The 15074-nt window shown below is 46.1% G+C and overlaps 1 protein-coding gene across 5 annotated transcripts in view; it reads right to left on the bottom strand.

Annotated features, from left to right (window-relative positions):
* The window catches only part of LOC125460208 (monoglyceride lipase-like), a 71203-nt gene that overhangs the window by 29308 nt on the left and 26821 nt on the right, over positions 1-15074 (bottom strand). For all 5 annotated transcript variants that reach the window (XM_059649728.1, XM_059649725.1, XM_059649729.1 and 2 more), the window contains one exon: positions 3634-3740. In XM_059649728.1, the coding sequence (XP_059505711.1) occupies positions 3634-3733 (100 nt within the window). In that variant the 5' untranslated portion in view covers positions 3734-3740. The remainder of the gene's footprint in view (positions 1-3633; positions 3741-15074) is intronic.

Below are 15074 nucleotides of genomic sequence, written 5' to 3'. Positions count from 1 at the left end.
TTAAACTGAAATGAGGAGGAATTACTTCTCTCAAAGAGTTATGAATCGTTTGATCTGATTTTTGATTTGGTTTATTGTCATCACATGTACCTAAGCACAGTGAAAAACTTTCTTTTGCTAGCAGTACAAGTAGGTTGTAGCCAACGAGGACGTACAGATCGTAGGACGCTTAGCCAGAGTGAGGCACACAAGGTTACATCGCAAGATCAGCATTAGTTGAAGTTAGGGAGGTCCATTTGGCAGTCTAATAAAGCAGGGGAGAAGCTGTTCTTAAACCTGTTGGTGTGATTTTTAAAAATTATGCATTCAGCGTTGCTGGCTAGGCCAGCTTTATTGCCCAGGGGACAGTTCTGAGTCAGCCATATTGCTGTGGGTGTGGAGTCACATGCAGGCTAGACTAGGGAAGGATATCAGTGATTTATCCCCCACCAATTCATGGTCACCATTAGACTCCTAATTCCAGATATTTAGTTGAATTCAAATTCCACCATCTGCCTTGGTGGGATTTGAACCCGGGTCCCCAGAACATTATCTTGGTCTCTGGATTAACAGCCCAGTGATAATACCACTAGGCCATTGCCTCCTCAAACTTGTGTGCCTTCTGTTTGATGGGAGAGGTTGGAAGAGAATTCACTACCCCAGATGCAGTGGATGGTGGAGGACTGAGTATACTTAAGGAGGAGATAGAGTTTTAATTGGTAATTGGTTAAAAGATAGCGAGGAGCTGAGACTGAGATAAGATCAGCCTTGATGGTAGTAAATGGTGGAGCAGGTTCAAGGACCTGAATTGCCCACTCCTGCACTGACTTCTACAGGTTCAATATATTGTTCACTTGAAACTGTGATACAGAATAGCACAAGCAGAAGGAGTTGTAAGCAGAAGCAAAAACATTGAGTAACTGTTTAAAGAATCCTTTGCTGATGTCCATGAACAACCCTGTTCTAATTCTGGCTGTTCTCAAATGGCCAAAACCTCACACCAACCGAGAACCTCACCTTGACGACAAAATTCTGCAAAAGGAAAAATTTTGTACCTTTTTTTTGGAGGTTTGCTCAGTCTCTACTGTAAATGCAACAGTTCTTGTTGTGGATGGCAACTGCGGATAGACACAGTCAGGCTGTCATCAGTTGGTGGGGCGTAAGCTGCTCACATTTAAGAAGCAGCTATTGTTTCACACAGAAGTCACGTTGCTTTTGCTGATGATACCGCCACAAACACAGCCGATCTCGTGTTATGCACAATGCATGCATGAATGTTGGTAAGGTATATGAAGGCCATTAGGAAATTACCAAAACCACAGAATTTCTTCTGGAAAGAGTTGGGTTCCAGGAACTGACCCAAATGGTAATGCACAAGATCAAGCAACCATAATGTTAAGTCCTGGTGACCCTCGCAAGGTGTCTAAACTATATCCCAGGGCCAACGGATTGAGGTTTTTGTCAATTCTGTCAATTCATCTTGTCAGTTGGTAGACTCATGCTTGTTGTCCTTGATGGCTACAACTGCCTTGCAATTGTAGAAACAGTTGAATCCACTTCAAAGAAAAAAGCAGTTACAGAAATCCAGGAAGAGGCCATTCAGCCTATCGTGTCTGCCTCAGCTCTCTGAGTGAGCCATCCCATTAGTGCTAATTCCCAGTCTTAACCCTGCACAATCATCCTTTTCAGAAAACAATCTAATTCCCTCCTGAGAGATAGTGGGCGCTGCCGATGCTGGAGAATCCACGATAACAAGGTGTTGAGCTGGATGTACACAGCAGGCCAAGCAGCATCAGAGGAGCAGGAAGGCTGACGTTTCGGGTCTGGACCCTTCATCAGAAATGGATTTCCTATCGGATTCCCTATTGGATGCCTTAATTGAAAATGCCTCCAACACACACTTGGGCAGAACATTCCAAACCTTTTCCACTCTCTGTATGAAATGGTTTGTTTGATTTCTTGTCACCATTGTCACTTCTAGTTACTAGGTATCTATATGTATCTCGTTAAACATTTTCAGTGAATTTTCCTCCATAACCTTCAGTGGGAGTGAATTCCACAGGTTCACCACCCTCCGAATAAAGGGATTTCTCCCATTTCAGTCTAAAATGGCCTAGCCCATATCCTGGCACTGTCACCCCTTGTTCCTATACTTTCTGGATGTACCTTTATATCCTTTTTGGACCAGATGTACAATTTGCAATTCTCCAGCTCTTTGACTAAGAAAAACTGTACCGTTACAGCTGATGTCTCCATTGTTTCCTCAATATTACCCTTGGATACATCTCATTGTGTATTATCTCCTAACCACAGACAGTCTACTCCATGCTTGCTGCTTATCAATTTTAAATCAGACTTATGCATTAATTGCCTCCTCTTTTTCTTCGACTGGGGAAGCAGCTTTTCCTTGGTGAAGATGGATGGATTTATTACCTGAGCTAATCCTGTTATTGGTCCCTAATTGGCCCTACTCCTCCTTTTATCACCCTCTTTTAGTATTCATATGCTTATTAAAGGCTTTGGGATTTCCTTTTATGGTAACTGCTAGTTTCTTTTCCGTAATCTCTCTTTGAGTCATAGAAACAGGCCCTTCAGCCCAAACTGGCCCATGCTGACCATGGTGCCCACTTGGCTAATTTGCATCTGTTATTTGCATTTTCACCGTATCCTCTGAACCTTCTTTATTCAGTGATCCATGCAGCGTGTCTTAACTATGTCCCAGGTCCAATGGATTTAGGTTATTGTCAACTGTGCCGATTTGTCCATTGGTAGACACCCATTTGTTACGGCTGACGGCTACAGAAGCCTCCCAGTCACAGAAATAATTACACCCACTTTGAAAAAACTCACCTGCTGTCTCCCCAAAGCCTCTCCACATCTACATGTCAGGAGTGTGATGGAGTGTGCCCCACTTGCCTGGATGAGTGCAGCCCCAACAGCATCTACAAGTTTGACACCATCCAGGACAAAGCAGCCCACTTGACTGGGACCACATCCACTCTCTCCACCATTGTTCCACCACTAATGTTCAGTAGCAGCAGTGCATACCATCTACAAGATGCACTGCAGAAATTCACCAAAGCTCTTTGGACAACACCTTCGAAACTCATGACCGCTTCCATCTAGGTGGACAAAGGCAGCAGATACATGGGAACACCATCCGCTGCAAGTTCTCATCCAGACCACTCACCATCCTGACTTGGAAATATATTGCCTTTCCTTCGCTGTCATTGGGTCAATATTTGTGATGCCCTTTCTGCATTGTAGGACTACCGACAGCACATAGACTGCAGCAGTTCAAGATGGCAGCTCACCCCCACCTTCTCAAGAGCAATAAATGCTGGATCAGCCAGCGATGCCCACATGCCATGAATAAAACAAAAGAAACAAGAGTCGAATGTCACAGGGAGCGTACTAACCTCTAAACAATTCACCCACCCAGCTGCTCCAACACCATCTGGCCCACATTGTAGCCAAGCCCTAGAAAATGGAACTTTCATCTCATTCAGAACCCATTGAACCAGATTGGAGCAAGTCATCCTTGATCTTGAGGGGCTGCCTGAGGAGAGATTCTGGCAGTGGCCACCAAAGGATGGCAATGTGTTTCTTGATGTACGGCTATGACCGAGCTTAATGATAATGGCTAGTACTTACTGTGATCATGTGAAAATATGAACATGGATTTCTTCAGAAACAATGACACAAGTTCTGTGTAGCGGCCGGAATGATCGCCTGCATTGTGTATCAGCATCATTAGAGCCCTAGAAAAATTAAGCAGCAGAACAACACCCCATCAGCTTCAAATTTAAACAATCATCGTGATTGTAATGAGGCCAACTAGGTGGACCTCATAGAATATGAGTTCCCTGATTGGTGCTATTAATCTGGTCCAATCAGGGAGCCCTGACTGACAGATATAAACAGGGGTGTCAGAGATTTTTGTGCACTCTAGGAGCTGGCTCTGAACTAGGTGTGTCAGTGTCATATGCTATGCACGTGTAAATAAAGGGGAACCTGGCGATGGGATACCTGCCTCTGTGGAGTTATTTCAGTGGCCATCAGAGAACAACACTCCCTTGAAGATATTTGCTAGCAACAGCCATCTTTGAGTTGGGGTAAGTGATTCTGGCATCATGCTATTATGCTTCCAAATAGCTACAAGTAATTCTCCTGACAGCCTGTGGACCCGCAGCTTTTTCAGTCATTAGAAGCCTAAACTTCCCTGAGGCACCAGCTACTAAAACCTTTCAAGAGTTGATGGATTTAGTTAAGGAATATTATTACTCCAAGCCTTCTCTAATTCAAAGATGCTATCAGTGTTGCTCGGCTCTTTGAGAATTAGGGAATCTGTATCAGGATTTTTGATGAGATTAAGATGACAATTAAAGACATGATTTTGGCTTATCGATGAGTGAGATACTGAGAGACCATTTGGGATGTGGAATGAATGATGTAACTATGCAAAAGTGCCTACTCGCTGAAGCCCAACTGGTCTTCAGACGGGTGCTACAGTTGCAGGGTATTCTGATGGTAGTGGACACTTTCGTCAGTCCGACTGATTTTTGGGGAACACTTTGAATGAAGGCAATTGCTTCACCTCACTCAGGACATACCCTGAACAGAAGGACTGTAGGACAGCCCACAGCAAAACGCCAAACCTCTGCCAAATGCTTAAAATTTTCTTCAGAATTTGAGCTGGCAAGCCATTGTAATTGCTGGTGATATGTAGATCCAAGATGGTGATAGTATCCATTATGCCCAAATTGAATAAGAAAGCTCATAGACCGGTATCCAGGGAAGTGCACACCCTGGAAAGTCTCCCTACATCTGGTTTGGAATAGCTAAATTACTTAGCAACATCCAAATCAGAATCAATAGACATAAAGGGATAACAAGGTGTAGAGCTGGATGAACACAGCAGGCCAAGCAGCACCAGAGGAGCAGGAAAGCTGGCGTTTCGGCCTTGGACCCTTCTTCAGAAATTCAGTCGACATAAATGTCTGGCTAAATGGCGTCTCAGTTCCAATGGAGGCTGATTGTGGTGTGAGTGTTTCATTGATCTCAGTGCGGTGGCTCAGTGGTTAGCACTGCAGCCTCACAGCACCAGGGACACGGGTTCGATTCCCGCCTCAGGCGACTGTCTGTGTGGAGTTTGCACGTTCTCCCTGTGTCTGCATGGGTTTCCTCCCACAGTCCAAAGATGTGCAGGTTAGGTGGATTGGCTGTGCTAAATTGCCTGTAGTGTTCAGGGGTGTGTAGGTTAGGTGAGTTATAGGGGGATGCTCTGTGGATTTGTTGGGCCAAAGGAGCCTGTAGGGATTCGATGATCTAAACTGGTCATTAATAAAATTTGCCCTGGAATCCAAGCCTTAAATTTGTCTAAGATCTTGGCCAGGCTGAGAAGCTACACTGTGGAACCTCTATAGATTCGGATACTTAAGAGAAGCAGCTGGCTCAGTTGCACTGATTGTAGTAAAAGGCTCAGGCCCAAGCTTGATGGGGCAAATTGATTGAGAAAGATACAACTTGAATAACCCAATTTTTTTTTAAAATTAGAAAATGGCTGCCTGAGTGAAGTCCTAATTAAATAACTGGAGGTTTTTCAGGAAGGTCCAAGGACTACTAAAGGAGGCAAGGCCACCTTGCGTGTTGACCAGGAAGCAATCCCATGATTCCACAAGGCTCACCCGGTGCCATTTGCCTTTCGGTCAAAAGTAGAGGGAGAAATCGGGAGACTGGAAAGTGAGGGAATCATCAAACCAGTGCAGCTTGTGGAATGGGCATCACCGATTATGAAGCCGGACAGGTTGGTTCGCTTTTGTGGGGATTTTAAACAAATGATAAACTACTTTTCACAGCAGGATAAATAATCAATCGCTCGCATAGAGGGTTTATATGCAAAGCTCGCAGGGGGGCTGTCCTTCACAAAGCTGGACATCAGCCATGTGTATCTGCAGTTGCCATGAGCCTTCCCAGAAGTATGGTACAATTAATACCCACAAGGGTTTGTACCAATATATGAGACTGCCTTTTGGGGTATCATCAGCCTCTGATATTTTCCAGCGACAATGGAGAACAGTTTTTTAAAATTACTTACCGGTAGCAGGCAGCGGTGTTTTTCTCCTTCACAGAAGGAGCGGGAGCAGCGGAGGAAGTGACGAGGACCAGAGGGGCAGCCGGGAAGGAAAGCAGTGACCATATATATCAGCAAGGCGGCTAAACTCGAGACTCTACAACTGTAGTGTAGTCGCCCTCCTCCTCTAACCTAGTTAATAAGGTAAGGTTCATTCTAAACTTTCTCTATTGAATATAAGTTTGTTATTAATTTTATAGCAACTTGAACTAAGCTTTAGTGCTGAGTGGGTGTTCAGATAAGTGGGGTATGGATGCTAGGGCAGTTGCTTGCTCCTCCTGCAGAATGTGGCAGGTGGGAGACATGGCACACGTCTCCGCTGGCTACATCTGCGGGAAGTGCGCCCAACTCCAGCTCCCTGAAAACCGTGTTAGGGAAATGGAGCTGGAGCTGGATGAACTACAGATCATTCGGGAGGCAGAGGGGGTAATTGAGAGGAGTCACCGGGAGTTGGTCACTCCTAAGGCTCAGGACAACGATAGATGGGTGACAGTTAGGGGGAGGAAAGGGGACAGACAGACAGTGCAGAGATCCCCCTGTGGGCATTCCCCTCAGCAATTAGTATACCGTTTTGGGTACTGCTGGGGGGGATGACCTACCAGAGGAAAGCCATAGTAGTCTGTTCTCTGGCACTGAGCCTGACACTGTGGCAAAGAAGGGAAGGGGGCAGAATAGAAAAGTACTCGTGGTAGGGGACTCGATTGTTAGGGGAATCGACAGGAGATTTTGTGGTCAGGATCGGGATTCCCAGAAGGTATGTTGCCTCCCTGGTGCCAGGGTCCGGGACGTCTCCGATCGGGTGTATAAGGTTCTAAAAGGGGAGGGCGAACAGCCAGAAATCGTGTTACATATTGGCACGAATGATATAGCCAGAAAAAGAATTGAGGATATAAAAAGTGATTTCAGGGAGTTAGGATGGAAGCTGCAAAGCAGAATGAACAGAGTAGGATTCTCTAGTTTACTACCGGTGCCGCGAGATAGCGAGGCAAGGAACAGGGATCGGGCGCAGCTTAACACGTGGCTACGCAGCTGGTGTAGGAGAGAGAGCTTCAGATATGTAGATAATTGGGATGCCTTCTGGGGAAGGTGGGACCTGTACAAGAAGGACGGGTTGCATCTGAACTGGAAGGGGACCAATGTCCTGGGTGGAAGGTTTGCTCGAGTAGTTTGAGAGGGTTTAAACTAGTATGGCAGGGGGGGTGGGAACCTGAGCTGCACACCAGAGGTGAGAGTTGATGCAGGTGAGGCAGTAGCAAGAGGTAGACCAGCTAGTGGGAAGGATTTTCCTGGGAAGGAACCAAGGGATCAGTTAAAGTGTGTTTGCTTTAATGCAAGGAGTATCAGGAATAAAAGTGATGAACTTAGAGCATGGATCAGTACCTGGTGCTATGATGTTGTGGCCATAACAGAGACATGGGTTTCTCATGGGCAGGAATGGTTGCTGGATGTTCCAGGGTTTAGAGCATTTAAAAAGAATAGGGAGGGGGGAAAAAGAGGAGGGGGTGTAGCACTACTAATCAGAGAGGGTATCACAGCTACAGAAGCTTCCATTGTCGAGGAAGATCTGCCTACCGAGTCAGTATGGGTGTAAATTAGGAACAGCAAGGGAGCAGTCACCTCGTTAGGGGTTTACTACAGGCCCCCCAATAGCAGCGGGGAGATTGAAGAAAGCATAGGTCGGCAGATTTTGGAAAAGTGCGGACGTAGTAGGGTTGTTGTAATGGGTGACTTTAACTTTCCCAATATTGATTGGAACCTCCTTCGAGCAGAAGATTTGAATGGAGCTGTTTTTGTAAGGTGTGTTCAGGAAGGTTTCCTAACTCAATACGTTGACAGGCCAACGAGGGGGGAGGCCATTCTAGACTTGGTGCTCGGAAACAAGCCGGGGCAGGTATCAGATCTTGTGGTGGGAGAGCATTTTGGTGATAGTGACCATAACTGCCTCACATTCTATGTAGCTGTGGAGAAGGAGAGGATTAGGCAAAATGGGAGGATATTTAGTTGGGGAAGAGGAAACTATGACGCGATTAGACATGAGTTAGGAAGCATGGACTGGGAGCAATTGTTCCATGGTAAAGGCACTATAGACATGTGGAGACTGTTTAAGGAACAGTTGTTGCGAGTGATGAGTAAATATGTCCCTCTGAGACAGGCAAGAAGGGGTAAGATAAAGGAACCTTGGATGACGAGAGTGGTGGAGCTTCTCGTCAAAAGGAAGAAGGCAGCTTACATAAGGTGGAGGAAGCTAGGGTCAAGCTCAGCTCTAGAGGATTACAGGCAGGCGAGGAAGGAGCTCAAAAATGGTCTGAGGAGAGCCAGGAGGGGGCACGAGAAAGGCTTGGCAGAACGGATTAGGGAGAACACAAAGGCATTTTACACTTATGTGAGGAATAAGAGCATGGTCAAAAAAAGAGTAGGGCCGATCAGGGATAGCATAGGGAACTTGTGTGTGGAGTCTGAGGAGGTAGGGGAAGCCCTAAATGAGTTTTTTGCTTCTGTCTTTACAAAAGAAACGAACTTTGTAGCGAACAAAACCTTTGAAGAGCAGGTGTGCATGCTGGAATGGGTAGAGATAGAGGAAGCTGATGTGCTGAAAATTTTGTCAAACATTAAGATTGACAAGTCGCCAGGCCCGGACCAGATTTGTCCTTGGCTGCTTTGGGAAGTGAGAAATGCAATTGCTTTGCCACTTGCGAAGATCTTTGTATCCTCGCTCTCCACTGGAGTCGTACCTGAGGACTGGAGAGAGGCAAATGTAATTCCTCTCTTCAAGAAAGGAAGTAGGGAAATCCCTGGCAGTTACAGACCAGTAAGTCTCACGTCTGTCGTCTGCAAGGTGTTAGAAAGGATTCTGAGGGATAGGATTTATGACCATCTGGAAGAGCATGGCGTGATTAAATGCAGTCAACACGGCTTTGTGAGGGGCAGGTCATGCCTCACAAACCTTATCGAGTTCTTTGAGGATGTGACGAGAAAAGTTGATGAGGGTCGAGCTGTGGATGTGGTGTATATGGACTTCAGTAAGGCATTTGATAAGGTTCCCCATGGTAGGCTTATTCAGAAGGTCAGGAGGAATGGGATACAGGGGAACTTAGCTGTCTAAGAGTGGTGTTCCACAGGGATCTGTTCTTGGGCCTCTACTGTTTGTAATTTTTATTAATGACCTGGATGAGGGGATTGAAGGATGGGTCAGCAAGTTTGCAGACGACACAAAGGTTGGAGGTGTCATTGACAGTATAGAGGGCTGTTGTAGGCTGCAGCGGGACATTGACAGGATGCAGAGATGGGCTGAGAGATGGCAGATGGAGTTCAACCTGGATAAATGCGAGGTGATCCATTTTGGAAGGTCGAATTTGAAAGCTGAGTACAGGATTAAGGATGGGATTCTTGGCAGTGTGGAGGAACAGAGGGATCTTGGTGTGCAGATACATAAATCCCTTAAAATGGCCACCCAAGTGGACAGGGTTGTTAAGAAAGCATGTGGTGTTTTGGCTTTCATTAGCAGGGGGATTGAGTTTAAGAGTCGTGAGATCTTGTTGCAGCTCTATAAAACTTTGGTTAGACTGCACCTGGAATACTGTGTCCAGTTCTGGTCACCCTATTATAGGAAAAATGTGGATTCTTTGGAGAGGGTTCAGAGAAGGTTTACCAGGATGCTGCCTGAACTGGAGGGCTTATCTTATGAAGAGACGTTGACCGAGCTCGGACTTTTCTCATTGGCGAAAAGGAGGAGGAGAGGGGACCTAATTGAGGTATACAAGATAATGAGAGGCATAGATAGAGTTGATAGCCAGAGACTATTTCCCAGGGCAGAAATGGCTAACACGAGGGGTCATAGTTTTAAGCTGGTTGGAGGAAAGTATAGAGGGGATGTCAGAGGTGGGTTCTTTACACAGAGTTGTGAGAGCATGGAATGCGTTGCCAGCAGCGGTTGTGGAAGCAAGGTCATTGGGGTCATTTAAGAGACTGCTGGACATGCATATGGTCACAAAAATTTGAGGGTGCATACATGAGGATCAATGGTCAGCACAACATCGTGGGCTGAAGGGCCTGTTCTGTTCTGTACTGTTCTATGTTCTATGTTCATGTTTAACATTTTACAAAGTCTACCCTGACTCACCATTTATCTAGATAACCAGGAAGTCCAATAAAGAGCATTTAGAGAACTTAGGCATTGTGCTTAAACATCTCTCCCGGGTGGGTGTACGCCTTAGGAAGGCTACAGAACTGATAAGATCAGGTTACACCTGTTGGAAGATAAAGTGAGGGCAATCACAGGAGACCTACATCTGTACCGGAGCTTAGGTCTTTCCTTGGGTTAATGAATTGTTATGGGAAATGCATACGTATCCTGGACTCCATCCTGGCACCTTTACACCTGCTATTGAGAATGGGTCAGCATTGGAAATGGTCTTCTAGCCGTTCGGGAAGTGAAGAAGCAGTGGCTGTTGTCTAAGGTGTTGTTGGCGCACTACAATCCCAAGCAAGATGTGGTGCTGACATGACCAGGAATGCATGATGGCATTAACTTCCTGGAATTTGGCTGATGGTGAACGAAGATAGAGAAAGAAGGTTGGCGATCATCTTTAGTGTGAGAAGGTTCCACCAATACCTTTACATGTGTAATAGTAACAGACCACAGGTCCTTACTAGGGCTATTCAAAGAAGACAGGGCCGTGCTGCCCTAAGCTTCAAGTTGAATTCAATGGCGGTCTGTTATTCTGAGTGTGCACAAACACAAGTTGGAACAGTGTCTGGGAGCACGTGGCAAATATAGATGCCTTGAGGTGCCTCCCACTGGCAGATACACCAACTGGGGTACTGCCACAAGCAGGGCCTGTTCTAGCTTTAAATTTTCTGTTCACCCTTTGGTCACTGCTGGGAATATCAGGCTCTAGACACAAAAAGATCACGACAGCATCTGGTAGTGATGGGGGAAGAAAAGGGACCATGTCAATCAGAATGGAGACCTCTCTGGACAGGACGACACCAGATCGCCATAGCGGACAGCGTATTACTATGGAGAGCAAGAGTAGATTGTCCCAAGTAAAGAATACCACCAGATACTGTCTGAACTCCACCAGGGTCATCCAGGGATTTCCAAAATGAAGATGTTGGCGAGAATTTAAGACTGGTGGCCACAGTTGGGTGCAGGCGTAGCTGTGTTGGTGCCCAGAGTGACAAAAAGGGCAAAAATTACTGCCAACAGCTGTGCCACATTTCTGGGAATAGCCAGGTAAACCCCCTGGATGTGGTTACACATTGACTACACAGGTCCTTTCATGGGCTCAATGTTTTTCGTCATGGTGGACACCCTTACAAAGTGGTTGAGCATTGAAACGTTGTGAGCATCTTTTGCAATGCATGGACTCCTGGAGATATTGGTCACGGCCAGTGGGCCAGCTGGGAATTTGAGTATTTCCTAAAGTCAGATGGCATTCGGTATGTAAAGACAGTTCCATACCATCTATCGTCCAGTCTGGCCAAAAGCGCATTCCAAACTGTGAAGGCAGGCTTAAGGAAACAGCTTACAGCTTCACTCAATAAAAAAACTCCTCGTTCCTTGTTGATAATAGGACCGCTCCTCTTGCAACTACAGGGATAGGTCCAGCAGAGTTGCTAATGGGAGGAGACTCTGCACCAGGTTAAACCTGATCTTCCCAGACTTGGGGTGGGGGGGGAGTGGGGGCGAAACAGCATCAGGGATACCAATGCTAGACACAAGACTCCTTTAAGCAAGTTAGACCATTTACTTCAGGGGATAAAGTTTGGTGTCAAAAACTTGGGAGTAGCCCTACATGGGTAAGAGGAATGGTCGACATGAGGTGAGATCCAGTGACGTACAAAGTCCAGGTCGGAGAGGTGGCCCTGAACAAGTACAAGGACCATGTGAGAGCTGCTACCTCACAAACAGGGCAGGGGAAAAACCTATCCAGCCCCTCAATGTCCAGCAAGGCCATCAGAACCCATAAGCTTTGCCTAACCTCCGAAAATGAGATGGACACATCAGATATCACAGCCTCGATACTGTCACTGCCTGAGAAGAAATGGATTTTGGCTGAGAAGCTGCTGGTGCATGAGGCAGGCTATGGTCCATCACACGCTTCCGGTATCCAAGGCAGAGTTAGACAAACTGGACCTGGTAGGAAAATGTCCCAGGAGTAAGAACTATGTCCCAGGACTTAGTGGAGGTCGAGATGTAGTGATTGGAATGAGTTCAGCCAGGTGAACCTTATAGAATCTGAGTTCCCTGATTGGGACTGCTAACCTGGTCCAATCAGGGAGCCCTGGCTGACAGATATAAACACGAGTGTCAGGGGTTCTGTTCACTCTGAGAGCTGGCCCTAAGCTAGCTGGGTCAGTGACAAGGACTATGCTCGTGTAAATAAATGGGATACTGGCCTTTGTGGAGTAACTTCAACAATCCTGTAATTCAACACTGGCCTCTTCTCTGTGATATCACCACTGGCCAGCTGTCAATATGCCTGCCACTACCGTAATTCTCTCCCATTTTTATTTTCAAATGTGATCCTGGTACAGCTCTTGTTTTCTGCCCATTGCGAGCAGTTCCTTATCTCTGCTGCCCAAACCCTTAACTTGCAGAAAGTACAGTTGAGCAGATTGGGCCGATATCCATTCGAGTTGAGAAGAATGATCACGTTGATAAACATCAGACTCTGAGGAAGCTTGACAGGGTGAATCATAAAATCCCTACAGTGTGGAAGCAGGCCACTCGACCCATCAAGTCCACACCAAACCTCCGAAGAGCTTCCCACCCTCGAAACTATGGGCCATTTCCCATAACCGATCCTCCTAGCCTGCACGTCTTTGCACTGTGAGAGCAAACCGGAGCACCCGGAGGAAACCCATGCAAATATAGGGAGAATGTGCAAACTCCACACAGATAGTCGCCTGAGGGTGGAATTGAACCTGGGTCCCTGGCACTGTGAGGCAGCATAGCTAAGCACTGAGCCACCGTGCTGCCCTAATGTGGAGAGGGTATTTCCCCTTGGATGGGAATATAGAGCTCACAGCACAGTTTCAGAGTAAGGGGCTTTCCATTTAAGAGGGAGATAATGAGAAGGTTTTTCTCTCAGAAGTCATTAGAGTTTCAAATCTCCTTCACCAAATATGGTAAATTAAGGAGATTTTTATTCACATACGAATATTTATATCCTTGAATATATTTTAGAATTGAGAATGTTTGCTGATGATTACACAATGTTCAGCATCATTCGTGACTGCTCAGCTACTGAAGCAGTCCATGGCCAAATGCAGCAAGATCTGGACAATATCCAGACTCGGGCTGACAAGCAAAAAGTACACAATTGACTACAGAAATACCAGACAATGACTGTGTCCAAGCAGAGACAATCTCACCACCATACCTTTTACATTCAAAGGTGTTACCATCACTGAATCCCCCTCTATCAACATATTGGGAGTTACCACATGACCAGAAACTCAACTGGACTTCCCACATAGACACAGGCTACAACAGCAGGTAAAAGGCTAGGAATACTGCAGGGAGTAACTCACCTCCTGACTCCCCAAACCCTCTCTACCATCTACAAGGCGCAAGTCAGGAGTGTGATGGAATACTCCCCACTTGCCTGGATGGTTGCAGCCCCAACAACACTCAAGAAGCTTGATACCAGCCAGGACAAAGCAGCCGCTTGATTGGCACCGCATCCACAAACGTCCAGTCCTTGTGCCACCGACACTCAGTCGCAGCAGTGTGTACCGACTAACAGACGCACTGCAGAAATTCACCAAAGATCCTCAGACACCACCTTCCAAACCCACGACCACTTCCATCTAAAAAGATAAGGGCAGGAGATACATGGGAACTCCACAACCTTCAAGTTCTCCTCCGAGCTACTCACCATCCTGACTTGGAAATATATCGTTTTTTCTGTGTCACTGAGTCAAGTCCTGAAATTCCCTCCCTAAGGGCATTGTGGGTCTACCTATAGCACATGGCAGCTCACCACCACCTTCTCAGGGGCATCTAGGGATGGGCAATAAAAGCTGGGCCCAGCCAGCGACACCCGCATCCCACAAGTGAATAAATAAAAATGACCTAGCCTCTAACAGAGAGTGGGCCTGGGCCATTGAATGTATTAAATAATACAAATAATTTGTATGTGGATAGGTATCTCTTTAATTTCTATATTTAGTGAAAGGACCACTTATTGTCTGTTCAAGTTTATGCCATGATGTTCCAACATGTTCTTAAAAAGTTAGGGAACAGTGATGTTGGTAAGTGGGAATTTCTTACAGTAGACTGGCTTGAGAAATTTTACCTGGAGAATCTAATATTCTACTCTGCGGTTGCTGTTTTTGTTAACAGATCTTATATCAGATGTTTACAGGTGAGTTGAAGAGGTGAAACCATTTTTGAAAATGCTTTTTTCAAACCAGCAAGTTTGCACTTTCATGTCGGGTGTCCACCACAATGTTCTGAAAGCTGGTACTGAAACCTTTCTGTAAAGTTCCTAGATTATGTCAGTTGGCCCTTTTTCCTTTTTATAAGTAAATCCAAAACTCTGCGGCCCACGTCTAGACTCTAGCTCTGCGCGCCTGCGCTCATTGACTTACATTGGCCTCCTGGTCTGGCAGCAAGTTCCGTTTTAAAGTCCATCCATGTTGTTTATTTCTTCCCCACCTCCCCCCACCCCAGCCACAACGCCTCCTGCCCCTGCCATTGCTTGTCTCTACAATCCTCTCCATCACCACAACACTCCAAACGCCCAATTCTTCTGACTCTGGCCTCTTACACATCCCAAATTTTAATTGCTCCATGACTGGTAGCTCTGTCTTCAACTGCCTCAGGTGCCAACTCCCTCACAAAATCTCAATCTCAAGCTCTCTGGGTCTCACCCTTCCTTGAGGCATGACTTCCTTTTGTGGTGGCCAAAATTAGGATGTTTGTAAATCAGACAAGAATTGACTGTGTCAT

The sequence above is a fragment of the Stegostoma tigrinum genome, chromosome 11 (assembly GCF_030684315.1).
Source record: "Stegostoma tigrinum isolate sSteTig4 chromosome 11, sSteTig4.hap1, whole genome shotgun sequence".
NCBI classification, from domain to species: domain Eukaryota; kingdom Metazoa; phylum Chordata; class Chondrichthyes; order Orectolobiformes; family Stegostomatidae; genus Stegostoma; species Stegostoma tigrinum.
This window is presented reverse-complemented; position numbering and strand designations above follow the sequence as displayed.